At 35.8% G+C, this 17,004-nt stretch overlaps 1 protein-coding gene across 1 annotated transcript; it reads left to right on the top strand.

The window, feature by feature from the left end:
• The first annotated feature begins 1,822 nt into the window (after positions 1–1,822).
• On the top strand, positions 1,823–3,334 carry LOC122013798. The gene has a single exon (XM_042570024.1). The coding sequence runs from the start codon at positions 1,823–1,825 to the stop codon at positions 3,332–3,334; it is 1,512 nt and encodes a 503-aa protein (XP_042425958.1).
• Positions 3,335–17,004: the final 13,670 nt, after the last annotated feature.

The raw sequence follows: 17,004 nt of genomic DNA, 5'->3' as shown, positions 1-17,004 counted from the left end.
GTAAATGTCCAAAGAGGATTAGGAAGACTCCACCAGCACCAAAAGTCAAGGAAGTCGGAGTCCCGATACGCAAGGGCAAGGAGCACGTGGTGTGCTTCCAATGCAAGCAAAGGGGACATTATAGGAGTCAATGTCCAAGGGGGAGGCAACCTCACAAGGACAAGAGACCAAGCACATCTATGGGGGGAGCTAAGGAAAACCCTAAGGTATCCTTTAAGGCACATTCTTGCAATTATAATAAGACACATGCTAGTAGTTTTATTGCAATTGTCAATAATGATAAGCATGATAACCATAGAAACTGATACATATGCTTAGGTGCCAAACACGTTAGCCTAGATAAGGACAATACACTACAAGAATTCGGACTTTTAGCGACGCATAGCACGGTCAACGTCACAAAATATGACCTTTTAGCGATGCGTGGAATGTTTTGCGTCGCTAAAAGATAGAACATTAAGAAGGAAGTTTCCCACATTTATTTTGTATCATTTAGCGACGCATTAAACAATATGCGTCGTCAAATGAAAGCCTTTGGCTACAAGCACATCACTCCACGTCGCTAAAAGATAGCACAAATTTTACCTGGATCATTTGGCGACACGATATAAAAAACACGTCGTCAAATGTGACACTATGGCGACGCATTTTGCACTCAATGTCACTAATAGTAGTGGAAATTTTTCCCACCTCAAACTGTGATTATTTGGCGACGTAGATACATTAACTGTCGCTAAAATAAAATTCGAGATTAAAAATTTTCCAAAAATTTTATAAATTATAAATAAAAATAAATATCATTTGAAAACGCATTAGAAAGAAATTTATTAAATAATTAATATTTTAATTTGTTTTAATAAATTAACTACTCGCATTCTCTTTTAACAAAATTATAAATCAAAATAAATATCATTTAAAAACAAATCAAACAAATTATTAAATAATTAATATTTTTAATTTATTTTAATAAATTAACGGTTCGTATTCTCTTTTAACAAAATTATCAATCAAAATAAATATCATTTAAAAACAAATCAAACAAATTATTAAATAATTCTTATTTTATTTTATTTTAATGCATTAAAACCCTACCATATTCGTTCACGCTAAACCCAATTTCACCAAAAAGCCTTCTCGCCTGCCGATTTCTTCGTTCGTGCTTCTCACCATTGTCGATTTTTCTCTCCTGCGCATCTTGCTCGCCGAGGATCTCCTACTCTCTCTCAACAGGTAAGCCTTCTCGCCTGTCGATTTCTTTGTTATTGCTTCTCACCATTGTCGCGATTTCTTCTCTCCTGTTCATGATACTCCATGGCGTCGCTAGCTTCTGTGCAATTCTAATACATCCATGTCATCATCAAGCAATCTCAGACCTATGCTCCATTTATTCTTGCCCTTTCTTTTCTTTTTCTTTTAATCAATGTCTGAATAGTGATTCTAAAGTTCTTCAATGAACTGAGGAACAATGACAAAGAAAAACTAAGAGAATTGCCTAAATTCTAATCTATTGTTGTTTTCAACTAAAAAACAATATGTGTCTGTTCTAATCCTTTAAGCTTTTATAGATTTAAACTTAAATGGTTAATTTGTCAACCTATCTGAAAGCTGAGTCAACCGATCCTTTAAGATTTTCATTATGTTTGATATTATTTTATCAAAAATTGTTCATAGAAAGTAATTTTCTTTTATAGGATTTTCTCTTTAATAAATTTCATTTTATTTTATCCTTTAATAAACATGCTTGTGTACAGATTAGATGCTACCTGCATCTTAACATTTTTCAATTGTTTTATATATTTTGAATTGGCTCCAGTTTCACAAAATGACGATTGACAAAAGTTGGATGAGTTTGACGAATCGAATCTCTCGTGAATATAAAAATGGTGTTTGGATGTTTGTAGCACGTGTTGTTGAGTACATCAATGAAGAGGGGAAAATAAGATGTCCATGTAATAATTGTTTGAATCATCGGCTACATCCACCGGGCTTAGTAGAGATACACCTAGTACGATATGGCATACAACAGTCATACAAAATATGGGATTATCATGGTGAGCAATATGAACATCCACCAATAGAGCATGAAGATTTATCTGATATTGATGCCCCAGATGAAATGACAAATGTTCTAGATGATTTGACAGGACCAGTAGAGATTGGAGAATCCAGTGAGTCTATTCAACAAGAAGGTTTCCAAACTGAGAATTTCGATGATATGTTGGAGGAAATTGAAAAAGAACTATATCCTGGATGTGTAAATTTCTCGGCACTTAATTTCTTGGTAAAATTAATGCATGTGAAAGGACTCGACAAGTGGAGTAACAAGTCTTTTGATATGTTACTTAAGTTAATGAAGCAAGCATTTCCTCAAGCAATATTACCCGACTCACACTATGAGGCAAAGAGAAAGCTCCGTGAATTGGGACTAGGGTACGAGTCAATTCATGTTTGTGAACATGATTGTGCTCTTTTCTGGAAAGAAAATGTTGGGTTTGAGAATTGTCCTATATGTGGCTCGAGTAGATGGGTTGACAAAAATGCAAAAGGGAAAAAGATACCCAAAAAGGTGATGCGATACTTTCCCCTAAGTCCTAGATTAAAGCGTTTGTATAGTTCTAGGCATACTGCAAAAGATATGAGATGGCATGATGTTGAGCGACCAAAAGAGAATGGTGTTTTAAGACACCCAACAGATGGTTCTGCTTGGAAGATGTTTGATAATAAATTTCTAGTATTTGGCATGGATCCTAGAAATGTACGTCTTGGTTTGGCAACAGACGGTTTTAATCCATTTGGCAGCATGAACACTACTTACAATATGTGGCATGTTATAGTTGTTCCATATAACATGCCACCTTGGAAGTGTATGAAGTCTGAAAACATGATGTTGTCTTTATTAATACCTGGACCGACATCTCCTGGAAAAGACATGGATGTGTTCCTTCAACCACTTATAGAGGAGTTAAAAAAATTATGGGAAGGTGTGAATACTCGAGATGCAGTAACTAGTGATATTTTCTTAATGCATGCAGCAGTTTTGTGGACCATCAATGATTTCCCTGCGTATGCTTTAATGTCTGGATGGAGTACAAAAGGGTATAAAGCATGTTCAACTTGTAATGAAGAAACTCCTTCAAAAGGCATAAGGAGTAAGATAGCTTATATTGGACATAGATGTTTTCTTCCTCTAAATGATCCAATGAGACGAAGCAAACAATTTGATGGTCAGATGGAAAGGAGATCTCCTTGTGAAATAACTGCTAAAGAAATATTGGCTCAGTTAGAACATGTGATGTTGGTATTCCGGGAAAACACAAGCAATATGGAGGTATAAAGCGCAAGCGTTCTCCCATCGAGCTTAATTGGTCGAAAAAGAACATATTTTTTCAGCTTGAATATTGGCAACACTTACCACTTCGGCATAACTTAGATGTAATGCACATCAAGAAGAATGTAAGTGATAATGTTCTTAGTACGCTGTTGAATATAGAAGGAAAATCAAAAGACACGGAAAAGGCAAGACTAGATCTTCAAGACATGGGGATTAGGAAAGAGTTGCATCTCTATAAAGATGGAAATAAATGGAAAAAACCACCAGCAACATATACATTAAGTTCTCAAGAGAGAAGATTATTTTGTCAATTTATCAAATCAGTGAAGTTTCCAGATGGTTTTGCCGCCAACTTAGCAAAAAATGTCAATGAGGCCACTGGTAAAATTTTGGGACTTAAGTCTCATGACTATCATGTTTTGCTCCAGCGTTTATTGCCAGCAGGAATTAGGTCATACTTGAACAAAGAAGTTCATGAAACTATTATTGAGTTGTATAATTTCTTTCAACAAATATGTGCCAAGACATTGAACGTGAGTGATCTTAAATTGTTAGAGACAAATGTTGTTCTTATTTTGTGCAAGTTGGAAAGAATATTCCCTCCGACGTTTTTTGATATTATGGTTCACTTGATTCTTCATTTACCACAAGAGGCAATGATGGGTGGTCCTGTGTATTTTAGATGGATGTATTCCATTGAACGATCTATGGGTATCTACAAATAATATGTTAACAATCGAGCACATCCAGAGGGGTCAATTGTCGAAGCTTACATTGTTAATAAGGCTCTAACCTTTTGCTCAATGTATTTTCGAGATATCGAAACCCGATATAATCATCCTGAAAGAAATGATGATAGGGTGAACACTTGTCCGTCTCGAGTTATTTCTGTATTCAAGCATGTTGGTCGACCTTTGGGCAAGAAAGAGGTCATGGTTCTTGAACCTTCGTTACGGATTAAGGCAGAGTGGTATGTGCTAAATAATTGCCAAGAAATTGAAAAATACCTTGAGTAAGTCATATGTAACTCTTTCAATTATTGCCTTTACCTAAATGCATATTTTTAGCTGATAATATTATTTTAAATATCATGTAGAGAGCATCGAAATGGTCTACTGGAAAGGGGAGTGCGTAATTTGGAGCAACGACAAGAAGTTGAATTTCCATTGTGGTTTAAAGATAATGCAAGTAAAAAGACTTGTTTACATTAGTACGATAAATTGTTCAATTCTAAATAATCTTAGAAATTAAATTAAATTTATATGTAATACTTCTCCAAAAATTCTGTAGGTTAATGAAATGCGAGCAGTTGGATCATCTGAGGCCACAGATGAATTATATGCATTAGCTAATAGATCCAATTTTAGTGCGTATTCATACTCTGGTGCTATTATCAATGGTGTTAAGTTTCTTGTGGAACAACGAGATGTTAGACGAACCACACAAAATAGTGGTATTCTTGTACCTGGCATAGGAGGGCAGAACTATTATGGCGTTCTTTAAGACGTGATAGAGTATTGTAAAGTATTGATATTCAAGTGCAAATGGTTTGACACTGATCCTACGAGAAGAAGAATTTAAGAAGATAACAAATTCATGAGTATCTATACTGGGGCAGAATGGTACAAGAATGATTCATTTATACTTACATCGCAAGCAAAATCAGTGTATTACTTGAATGATATCAAGAATGGCCCAATGTGGAAATTGGTGCAAGCTTATGCCTCACATAATGTGTGGGACTATCCAAATATTGAAGTTGAAAATGATGTTGACAAAACTGCTACTGATGCTCACGTAGTGCAAGAACTTAATTCGCAACCATTGCAATTAGTGGTAGAATTACCAGAGTTAGAGAATGTCAGCTTCTATCGTGATGATATCGAACCAACCGAGGTTATCAATATCGATCAGTTGCAGCAAAATATTGGTGATTTTGTAGTTGATGACGATGATTTTGAAGATGACACATTAGAAGAAGATGACAGTACTGTTGAAATTGACGATGATGATAGTATTGACATTGAAACTAATGACACAACTTCAGAAGAAGTAAGAAATATATTTATATGAATTAATATTTGTTTATTCTATTCATGTTGTATATATAGTCCATTTATTCATGATTTATCAATGCATTCATTTATTCATGTTATTATTATTTTTTTTTTACAGGATGTCTAGTTTGGATGGTAGTAGTTCAGGTGCTAATGAGGGTAGATCAGGAGGTGATGGAAGAGGTAAACAAACGACATGGAGACGACAATCTTGTAGTAGAGTTCTCGAGAAGGCATTAAAAAAGCAAAAAAAAGATAAATTGAAGGTTGAATTTGAAGAGTATACCGGAGATAGTCTTGGAGAAAATGGAAAATGGTTTAATAACTTGATAGCTCAAATAGTTCGAGACGCAATATCTCCTCGTATTACGAGTTGGGAGGATGTCTCTTTGGCCGAAAACAACTCATATTTGACCGTCTTGATGTAAGATTGGGAAATTACATTATGTTCTTTAATGTATTATGTTCTTATTATATAATAATTTATGTATTTATGAATTTTTTTGACAGAACAAATTTTAATATGAAAAGATGAACTTGGTGATGGAGGAGGTAGAGCGGCTTGCCATGAGAGCTATTCGAGAAGGAAGGTGTAAGATGAGGAGGCATTGGAAACAACTCGGGGGACTTGGAAATAAAGATTCACCAAAAAGGAAGTCGTACAAGGGAGTAAGCCAAGATGATTGGGATTTTCTTTGTAATTATTTTGGCACAAAAAAACAAATGGTTAGTAATAGTTAAATTTAGTTGATAAATATTTTTTTATTGTTACTTGCACTAATATTATCTTTTTTATAGGAAATATCTGAAAAGAATACTAATAATAGGCCACTTGAAGGTGCACATGGATCGAAAACTTTGGTTCAACATTATCACACAGCTGTAAGTTTTATTTGAAAATAAAATTTCTTATCACAATTTATATGATAATAAATTGTTTCATTTTTTAAGGCTGATCCCGTGATGGGAGAGCTTCCGAGTGTGATTGACACCTTCGAGAATTTTTTTCACAAAGGAGGACAATGGAAGAATGATTGGGCTGCACAAAAACATGTAAGTATTTAATACCTTCGAGAATATAATGGAGACAAAGGCCAACCCAACCAGCGTTTAACCTTGAGGTTGTACCACTGATCACTTCATCTACCGGTATCATAACAATCGAGTGAAACATATATAGTACTGTAGAATATCTTTGATTTGAAGAATTTTATTGTTGAAAGTTACATATTCAAGCAAACCTTTCTTATATCTTTAACTACGTACATATATAGTACTGTAGAATAAGAGAAGTTGATGGATAATAATAATCTTTAACTACACTTTGAGACAATGATGCATTCCTTCACCACACACCACCCTTACATTAGAATTACTGAACCTAGTTGAAGCTATATTTAGATATCCTCTCTGATTATTATGATTACTTAGTGCAACTCAAGTAGATGAGACATCGCAATTAACACATATACTGAAGTACAAAATGGCAAAATCTACCCTTATTAAATAACATATAAAGATATTTTGAAAAAAAAAAACTCTAGGACAGGTACTTTGGATTCCATTATTCGCAAGCATTTCTAGCATTGTCCTCAGTAAAAGAGAATTTGACTCTGATGAGTACAAACTAGCTATCTAATTGTTAATGTCAATAACATCTTCAAGAGACACATTGATGTTTACTTCTCATTTGGCTATATCTTTCAATAAACAAAATAATAAAGTAATTTCTTGAAGTAGAATAGACCATCCATGTATTTAAGCATAATTTCAATCAGAAAAGGCCATAACATAGCTCAAGCATCGTTGATACAAGAATCAAAGATGGAATATCCCTTATGTTGTGTTTCATTTGAAAGAAAGGAGAGAAAGAAAAAAAACAGAGATCAAGTATCTCATATACTCACTCTAAAGCAAAAATTTTCAATATCATATACTCACCCATTTTAAAGTCACTCATAAAAAATAGGTTTATTTGACTGTTAACTAATTAATTACGTTAACAGTGCTTGCATGTTTCTTAATATTTTGTTTTAAGAATTCTGTTTAATGAATATTTATACATAATAATTACTACTTGATCCAATTGTATTTTGATTGTGTTGTCTGCATATATAGTTGATACGTACTTCACATAATTCCTTCTGCTTCATCGAATTAATGTAAAATAAAATAGCATTTGGTTATTTATTTGTATATTTGATGATTAATTTGTTTATATTTTTTTTTACATATTGTTGATGTATTTATTCATAAAATTTAAATTCATTAATCCATTATTTTTCATACTAATATTTTTTTTAGGCTGAAATGGTAGATCTTCGATTGACTCAATCAGAAAGTGAAGAGTTCACCTCTACGGTTGATAATGTACGCCAGCCAAAGGATATCAATATCATGATGCAAGTCTTAGGCTCATGGTCTCATTACGTGAAGGGTTTAGGTCCATTGCCTAAACTATCTGTAGTGGGTGGTTCTAGAGCCACAAACATTAGTTCAAAATATGATGATGATTATGAAAAATTTGCAACTATGCAGAAAACAATCGATGAACAAAATCTGACAATACGTGAGCAGCATCAAAAATTTGAAGCATTATTGCACCAACTTCAACAGGTCATTCCTGGCTTCTCATTCCAATTTCCACCAACATGCTCTTCAATTCGACCTCCTCCACCACCTCCCCCGCCTCCATCATCGACTATGTAGTTTTTTATTTTGCAACATTATGTAATGCGCATTTCATTACTTATATGTTCTTTTGGATAATATTTGACTAGTTGTGTTCATGTTTTAAAAATATTTGACTAATTAATAATAAATTGCACTTTTATGATGTATTTTAGACACATTATAATGTTGTGACTGAATGAGCAATATATTTTGTAATGCATAGACTGCGTCACAAATAATAAAAGAAAAAAAATATAGCAAAAATACATTTCGCGACGCATTTCATGTGTCGTGACATGTTAGAACCTATTCGCGACGCATAAAAGAAGGTGTCGCCAATATTAGCGTTGTGAAATGACATCACCTTTGGCGACGTAATAAAAGAAGGTGTCACTAATACTTGCGTCGCGAAATGTTGTAACCTTTGGCGACGCGTACCTTAATGCATCGCCAAAGATCATATTGACATTTGCATACGAACCAATTGCGACGCATGCTGGCGACGCATGTTTGCGCCGCAAAATGTTCTGCGACGCATTTTACGTACATATGGCGACGCTAAAATGCGTAGTTAAAAGTCCGAATTCTTGTAGTGATACTAAAAATGTCAACCCTAGAATTAACTCATCTAAGGTTAAGGAAAACCTAGATAGGAATTCTAAAACAACTAGACATATGCCTAGGAATACCTCAAAGAAAAATGGAAAATTAAAGCTTGAGGTATTAAAGAAGGAAAATCAAGTCTTGAGGTCAAGACTTGACACTTTAGAAAAGGCTCTTAAGAATTTGGAGAAGTCAACTCTAGGGTCTAAGAGTCAAAAATCAAAGCCCAAGGACATGAGAGGTTTGGGTTACAAACCTAAGTCTCAAGTGGTCAAGCCCACTTATCATAATGTTCCATTCGATTATGGAACAAGACCTAGGGCTAGGAAGACCATCACCAAGGTCACAAGGGGAGTCACCCCTAGAGTTGATCTTGATGAGTCCCAAATGACCAAGGCTTTAAAGCCTAGGAGGGTCATTAGGAGAGTTGCTAGGGAAGTCATCCCTAGTGAATATTTAGTGAACCCAATGAGCTCAAATAGGTATTGGGTTCCTAGGAGCGTGATTCCTTCATGCTAGATGGTTTAGGGTGTGCCAACCTTAATTGGATAGGTAGTTAACCTACTCATGGCAAAAGGTGACATTTTAGGAATTTTCAAGGTGTAATCAAGCCTTGAAAATGAAATTAAAAATTATTCCTAAGGTGATTAGGATGTGTCAACCACATTTGAGGAGTTTTCTAGGGTCAATCTAATTGGCACATAGTGATCTAAAAATCTTTAGTATATGATTTTAGGTCTATTACATTTAGGAATATAGAATTTATGGTAAAATGATCAAAATTATCAAAAATGACAACTAAGGCTAGAATTAGGTATTTTCTATACCTTTATATGTTATTTGTCATACATTGTTTGTCATATGTCATGTCATGACATCATATTTAACTTATTATCATTTAAAATGTCATGATAATACTTAGGTTAGTTATATGTCATGCCTTATTTAAGTTTCATACTTTATGCCACGACATCATGACATTGGCACTTATTTCCACTTATGATATTATTTTATGTCATGTCATCATCTCTTGCATTTATGATCAATTAAATTGATTTAAGGATAAAAACACAATTTGATTTGGAGATCAAATTGTTGTTTAGAAAATGCATGAGAACTTAGCTTAAGATGACCTAAACCCATATCTCACATCAAAATTGACTTGGATGTGTTTGATACACCTTAGATATGTGTGAGATATTAGGATTATGAGTTAGGATCAAGGTGCATAGTTCTTGTACCTAGATGAGCCTAATTCGAAATTGAGGATCATAGGGAAAACTTACGTACAAGTCATGTAGCCCTAAGATTGTGGTCCTAAATTGAATGGTTTAAAATCATTTCAAAATTGATTTGAAAAACCTTGATGAAGCTTTTCTAGTGATAGCATTCATCATTGAGCAAGTTGATACAAAGATGGATTAACCTTGAGCTATTTCAAAGTCTTTCGAACTTAGTATCAAGATTTAAAAATGGAAGTTATTTTCATAGAAAACTATTTTTCCAGGATAATATATGTCATGAGGAATGTATCCTCAAAATTTTACAATTTTTAGAATTTTCTATGATTTTTTTAGGGGTTTCTGAATTTCGGGAGAAAAATCAAAAATCCTTATCAGAGAGTCGTGGACCGATCAGAGAAGATCCTGATCGGTCCAGGGAAGTCTGGATAGGTCACTGGACCGATCCAGGGCAGTGTGGATCGGTCTATGACCGATCCAGTGGAGGCCTGATCGGTCTGGTGACCGATCAGAGCGTGCCAAAATGTTGATTTTTCGACTGTTGTCTGAAATTTCAGCTATGGAAGTTGGTGTTTTAGATTTCTAAAGGGTTGAAACTCTCCAAGACATTGTTGATGCAATGGTCAAGGAGGAGTTGACCTTTAGGGGGAGTTTTACCTATTGGTCAAGGGGGAGTTGACTTTTAGGGGGAGTTTTTACTCGTCAAGATTTCTGAGGATGAGTGATATGGGATTATCACTAAGTTGATTGTTGATATCAAGGGGGAAATTAAGGGTTTCAATGAAAGGTATGAGACTTTCATTAGGAAGAAACTCTTGACCTTGATTCACTCTTTTTGATGTGTGTCAAAAAGGGGGAGAATGTCCAGAGAATGTTCAAGGAAGAACATTGGAGTTTGGGGAGAATGTTCAGAGAATGTTCGAGAAAGAACATTGGAGAACTATTGGAAAACCTAAGTTAGGTTATCGGGTTAACCTAACTTGATTATGGTTTTTATCAAACATCAAAAAGGGGGAGATTGTTGGTGCAACATTAGGTCAAGGTTGACCTGGGTGACCCGACTCGAGGTATATTTTGATGTTTGACAAGAATAGAGAAGTTGTATTTTGATGTTTGACAAGAATAGGAACTTGGGGGATTGTGGGTGCAACCTTTGGTCAAGGTTGATCTGGTTGACTCGACTTGAGTTGACCTGATTCGGGAAAAGTCCAAGTATGGAGACTTGGCACGGAAAAGTCCAAGCAGGGAGCTTGGCACGGGAAAAGTCTATGGAGATTTGGCACGGAAAAGTCCAAGCAGGGAGCTTGGCACGGGAAAAGTCCAAGCAGGGAGCTTGGCACGGGAAAAGTCCAAGCAGGGAGCTTGGCACGGGAAAAGTCCAAGTATGGAGACTTGGCACGGAAAAGTCCAAGCAGGGAGCTTGGCACGGGAAAAGTCCAAGCAGGGAGCTTGGCACGGGAAAAGTCCAAGTATGGAGACTTGGCACGGAAAAGTCCAAGCAGGGAGCTTGGCACGGGAAAAGTCCAAGCAGGGAGTTTGGCACGGGGAAAAGTCCAAGTATGGAAGCTTGGCATGGGTGGTCGGAGAGGGCTCGGTAGCTCATTCTCCGGACTAGGTCAGAGAGGGCTCGGTAGCTCGTTCTCTGGACTGGATGGAGTCGGAGAGGGCTCGGTAGCTCGTTCTCTGGACCGGACGAAGTCGGAGAGGGCTCGGTAGCTCGTTCTCCGAACTAGGTCAGAGAGGGCTCGGTAGCGCGTTCTCTGGACCGGACGAAGTTAGAGAAGGCTCGGCAGCTCGTTCTCCAGACTAGGTCAGAGAGGGCTCGGTAGCTCGTTCTCTGACCCGGACGTGGAAGTCGGAGAGAGCCCGGTAGCTTGTTCTCCAGACTAGGTCAGAGAAGGCTCGGTAGCTCGTTCTCTGGACCAGGAAGACGTTAGGGTTTAGGGTTGGGAAGCTCTAAAACCAACAGAGGCATTGGATCGGTCTGTTGACCGATCCAGTGATAATTTGATTTTCTGGATCGGTCTGTCGACCGATCCAGTGACCGATCATTAACCACACAGTAGCTCTCTGTGGGTTATCTGATCGGTCTGGTGACCGATCAGAAAGAAGGCGATATGATTCAGACCTATAGGCTGATCCGTCTGTGGACCGATCCACCTATAGGCTGATCGGTCCACAGACCGATCAGGGATCGCAACCAACTCTCTGTGAGAGTTGGGATCGGTCTAGGGACCGATCAGCGTAGGGCCTGATCGGTCCCCTGACCGATCAGATCCACCCTGGACCGATCAGGGTGGAGCCTGATCGGTCCAGGTCTAGCCGTTGAGTCACAACGGCTAGATTTCTGCTTTCTCTTTGTCTTCTTCGCAGGTTCAGGATATAAATCGAGGTTGAGGGCCTCTAAAGTGCTGCTGATTTTTTTTCCTTACTCTTGACTGCGATCTGAGCTTTGCTGAGCTCTCCACTGCTGAAGCTTCATGTGAGCTTCCCTCGGCTGGGACTCCAACTGATCAGTTGCTGCTGTGGTTGGCATCCGTGAAGTTGCTGCTTCATCACCAGTCGACAAGAAGACAAGCAAACTAGTGTTTTTACATTCATATTGTTCTTGGCTTCTTGTTGTATTTCTTGTACGCTGATCTTGCTGTTGCAAGAGAGATTGTGGCGAGGTTTCTCCACCCAGAAGGAGTTTTTATTAGCCGGTTTTCCGGAGTCTCATCCACTGACGGATTGATAGGATTCGTCCACCTTACGGACACGCCGAGGAGTAGGAGTATCATCTCCGAACCTCGTTATATCGTCGCGTTTGAGGTTTGATCTTCTCCATTTTCATTTCTACTCTTTATTTCCGCTGCGCTAACTCAAATTGTAGGAAAAAACGAAAATTTAGGGTCGGCTATTCACACCCCCCCTCTCTAGCCGCTATCCGAAGGTCCTAACATTTACCATGATACAAAACATATACCAAGAAAATTGGAAAAGATATTTTCTAAAATAAACCTAAATGTAAAGAGTACAATTATCAATAAAGAAAATATAGTAATGGGGCCACCAAGTGTACAAATAGGAGATGAACCCTACACATCAGAATAAACCAACTCAAACGGTGCAAGAGAAACAAAGATACTTCTTTAAAAAGATAAAGTATAGAATTTCGCTAATTTATAACCACAACAATCTAAAATATAATGAGTTTGTAATTTTCCTAAATTTCCTTTAGAAGTTAAGTATTTCAAACGAGAAGAAGAAATATGTCCAAGATGAGAATGTCACAAATAAAAATTAAAAAGTAGAGCTTAACCGAAAGGATAACAAATCAACACTATAAACTATAACATCTGGAACTTTCAACTCTTTTAATACATATGGTTCCCCCTGCCTACGACATATCTCAATTTGCTTCTGGGATGCGGATCTTGCACATAACAAAAAGATGAAATAAAAGAAATTGTGAAATCAGAATCACATAATTGGTTGACCAAGGTAAGATTCAAAGTAAGATTAGGAATATGATATACATTAGACAGAGACAAATTAGACGTACAAATAGAGCTAACATCAACTAATGGCATGAGAGAACCATTAACAGTCATTACCGACACAGAAGAAGATGAATTTATAAATACAAAAGGATTGATATTAGGCGACATATGATACGAAGCTCCAGAATTAAGAATCTAGATAGGATAATGTATACCTAAGATACTACTAGAGGGCAAACCTATGTGACAAGAGGTAGGCATGACTTGTGGCTGAGATGCAAAGAACATGTGAAATTGTTCGGTAAGAGCAGTGACTGTGGTATTGGATGATTGAGTCACTCTAGTCTGTACGAGAAACTGCTGCCATGTTGGGTGCTCTAGGTTTAAGGAATTGTTATTGTGGTTGATTATCCAATTTCCAAGGAGAAGACAAAATTAACAGTCATGTTTTTCGGTTGTCAGGTGGACTAAAGAAATCAAAATCTGATCTCCACCATTTAAAATATATAAATACGAGGAACTCTCCCTCAAAGTTATTTCAAGGCAATCCAATGATTGAAACTCAAGAAAATGCAATTCTTTCACAGCTGCAATGGGTCAATTTTCCTAGCAAACCAACCATGATATAGGAATCGCCAAAGAAACCTCACAATGATCAGCCTTTAAACACCTTGAAATCACAAATCTTGACGATGACCTTAAAGTTCTTTCAAATACAAACTTTTTAGCTCAGAAGGACCGTGCTCCGATACCATGTGAACGATGCAAATAGAATACAAAAAAGAATGACAAAGAAATTAGAGAAAAAAGAGAACCAGCCAAGGCTAGATAATTGTTTTAAAAAAAACTTGAGATTTATAAAGGAAAAGGAAATATAAATAGATAATAAAAATAATAATAAAAGAATAATCTATCATTATATAATAATAATTTAACACATAATAACAAATTACACATCAGTGTTCATAATTAATTCATAAAAATGAATCAATACCCTTCATAAAGTATAAAAGTTGGTTGTTTACTCATCCAATTGCTCTTTTGATTTCAAGTTGATCACTAAAATTATTGACTACCATATGTGAGTTGGAATTTTTAGATGTATACTAACTAGAGAGAACGCATCTTGCACCGACATGTGTGTATCTTATCTCTTTGCTAATTACAAATTCAATTTTGAAAGACAAAGTCAATTTTTTATTAGTGCAATCATGCCCTTGGGATCTGATCGATCATGATTTTAATGGTTTAGGTAAAACATGAATAGCCTTATGTGAGATGAGAGTTAGAAAATCTAGCTATAAGCATGGATGAGGATAAACTCACATTAAGAACGAACTCAACGTTAGAAATGACTACAATTAAAGTATCAGGACTTAGGGGCGGAGCTAAATATTGAATATATATAATTTTATAATCATAAAACATCATAAAATAATTACCTTATAATTATTTTTTTCGAGTCTTTATATTTTAAAATCTTTGTACAATAGCTTCATTATCAACTATTAGAAATATATCGTTTCTCTACATAAACAATAAAATTATCATTCATCCAACCATCGCTCATTCAATTGCATAATTTGTCTTTCACACTTCTTATAGCAGAAAACACTTTCTCTACCGTTATTGCAACCGGTTGAATTAATGTTAATGTCAAAAGCTTATAAACCAACGGGTGCACCAAACTTTTCTTTGACATAACTAACTTCTTTGAAAGATCACTAAGGTCTTCCAATCCTTCAAATATTTTGTTAGAACACATATCACATATATAAGTTTCAAGTTGATCATCAAGTACAAAGAGATCAAATCTTGAGAAATCTTATGGATAAAACTCAACTAATTGCATCAATTTTTTCTTGTCAAAGACTGAAAATGAATTTTGTGGACACAAATAAGCTACACAAAAAAGTAACTCTATACCCACCTCTAAGAAACGAGCATTTAACTCTTGAAGTTGCATATCAATAACACCATAGAATACATCAACATAATAGTGATGCAAATTTGTTACTTCTGGTGGATTACGATGGGGACGACCATGTGGTGCCCAACTTATGAATATATTATCCATTTTGAGAACATCAATATATTGTTACTGACAAAACAATGAACTTTTTCTAAAAATGAATCTCAACAATCATCTCTCAATATTTAGAGTCGGTGTTTACATACTTCTACCAAATCCATTGCATACACAATATCCTGATCTTTTTTTTTTTGTAATGTCATCAACAATCAACTCGAAATCCCTAAGATATGTTTCATTAAGTATAAATTGAATGTAAAATCAAATGAAAGTATTGACTCCAATAAATTAAATGTCTCAGTTTTTTATCAAGAGGACTGGAATTAGATTTTGAAATAATTTCAAGCACATCACTGATAGCAAAGAACATAGAAATCAAGTTGATCAAAGAATTATAATGTGACCCCCAATGTGTATCATTAACAGGTTGAGGGTAGTTTTTTGATCAAGTCCCTAACCACTTAAAATTTCATCCCTCTCTAATGCCTCAATAATAAAAATATGAATGTTTCTCCTTTAGAAAATCAGACCATTTATAGGATGATCAAACAAAATTTACCACATCACTAACAACGCGAAAGAAATTAAAAATTGAAAGATTTTTCTTAGACATGGCTATAAGAGCTAGTTGAAACTAATGGGAAAAACAATGTATGTAAAATACGCATGGGTTCTCCTTTAAAATAAATACTTTTAGACCATTAAATTTACCTTGTATATCAACTTAGACATGCTAGAATTATATTTAGAGAATATCTTATCAATGACAACTTTAAGTGAGAGTGATGTAGTGGTAACATGCTCAATTATGCTAAAACGCTCATTTACATGCCAACTACTATCCACATAACATAAAACAACTTACATTTGCTCCTTTGCTAACACATCATGAGATTAATTAACTAAAATAGAGAACAATCAATCACCAATATCGTTCACAATAATATTAATTGTTTCAGTTACACAAACACTCACTATATCATTTTGAATATCAAGTGATGTTAACTTATAATTTTTAGAAGCATTTTTCAATATCACATCATTAATCTCTTTATTATGAGCACCTAAAAAATCCAATTGAATAAGAAAGTTTCCTAGAGTAAGAGAACCTTCAGTTTCATCATTGTAAATACCCCGATTGAGTTTTGATATGATCAACTGAGTTAAGTTAGGCTCTGCGATTTGATCCCTTCTGTCTAAGTGTGAAAGCACTTAGAAACATAAGAAATCGAACAGAAGACGCAGCTAGTAAGAAGGATGACATAGGAAGTGAGTCGACTTGTTCGATGCATTCAATGGATGAGGAGTTACAGAAGAGTATACCAGCTGACAAGAAGGACGTGTGTGACACTTCTGAGAGACGAGAAGGCAGAAGTTGGTTTCGGGTGAGCTCAACTCTGGACAGTCGGAGTATCTGTTGCTTGCTACTCGGAAAACCTAATGGTTCCACTGTACAAAAATTTTGTACAAAGGTCTGAACCTTTTCCTAGCTACCATGTGTTCTTTTAAAGTAAACTTGGATCGCCTGCGGAACTTAACACGTTTGATCCAAAGTTTAATCTATTTGTTCTTTTAGGTTTAGACT

This window comes from Zingiber officinale, chromosome 8B (genome assembly GCF_018446385.1).
Source record: "Zingiber officinale cultivar Zhangliang chromosome 8B, Zo_v1.1, whole genome shotgun sequence".
Taxonomy (NCBI): Eukaryota; Viridiplantae; Streptophyta; class Magnoliopsida; order Zingiberales; family Zingiberaceae; genus Zingiber; species Zingiber officinale.
This window is presented reverse-complemented; position numbering and strand designations above follow the sequence as displayed.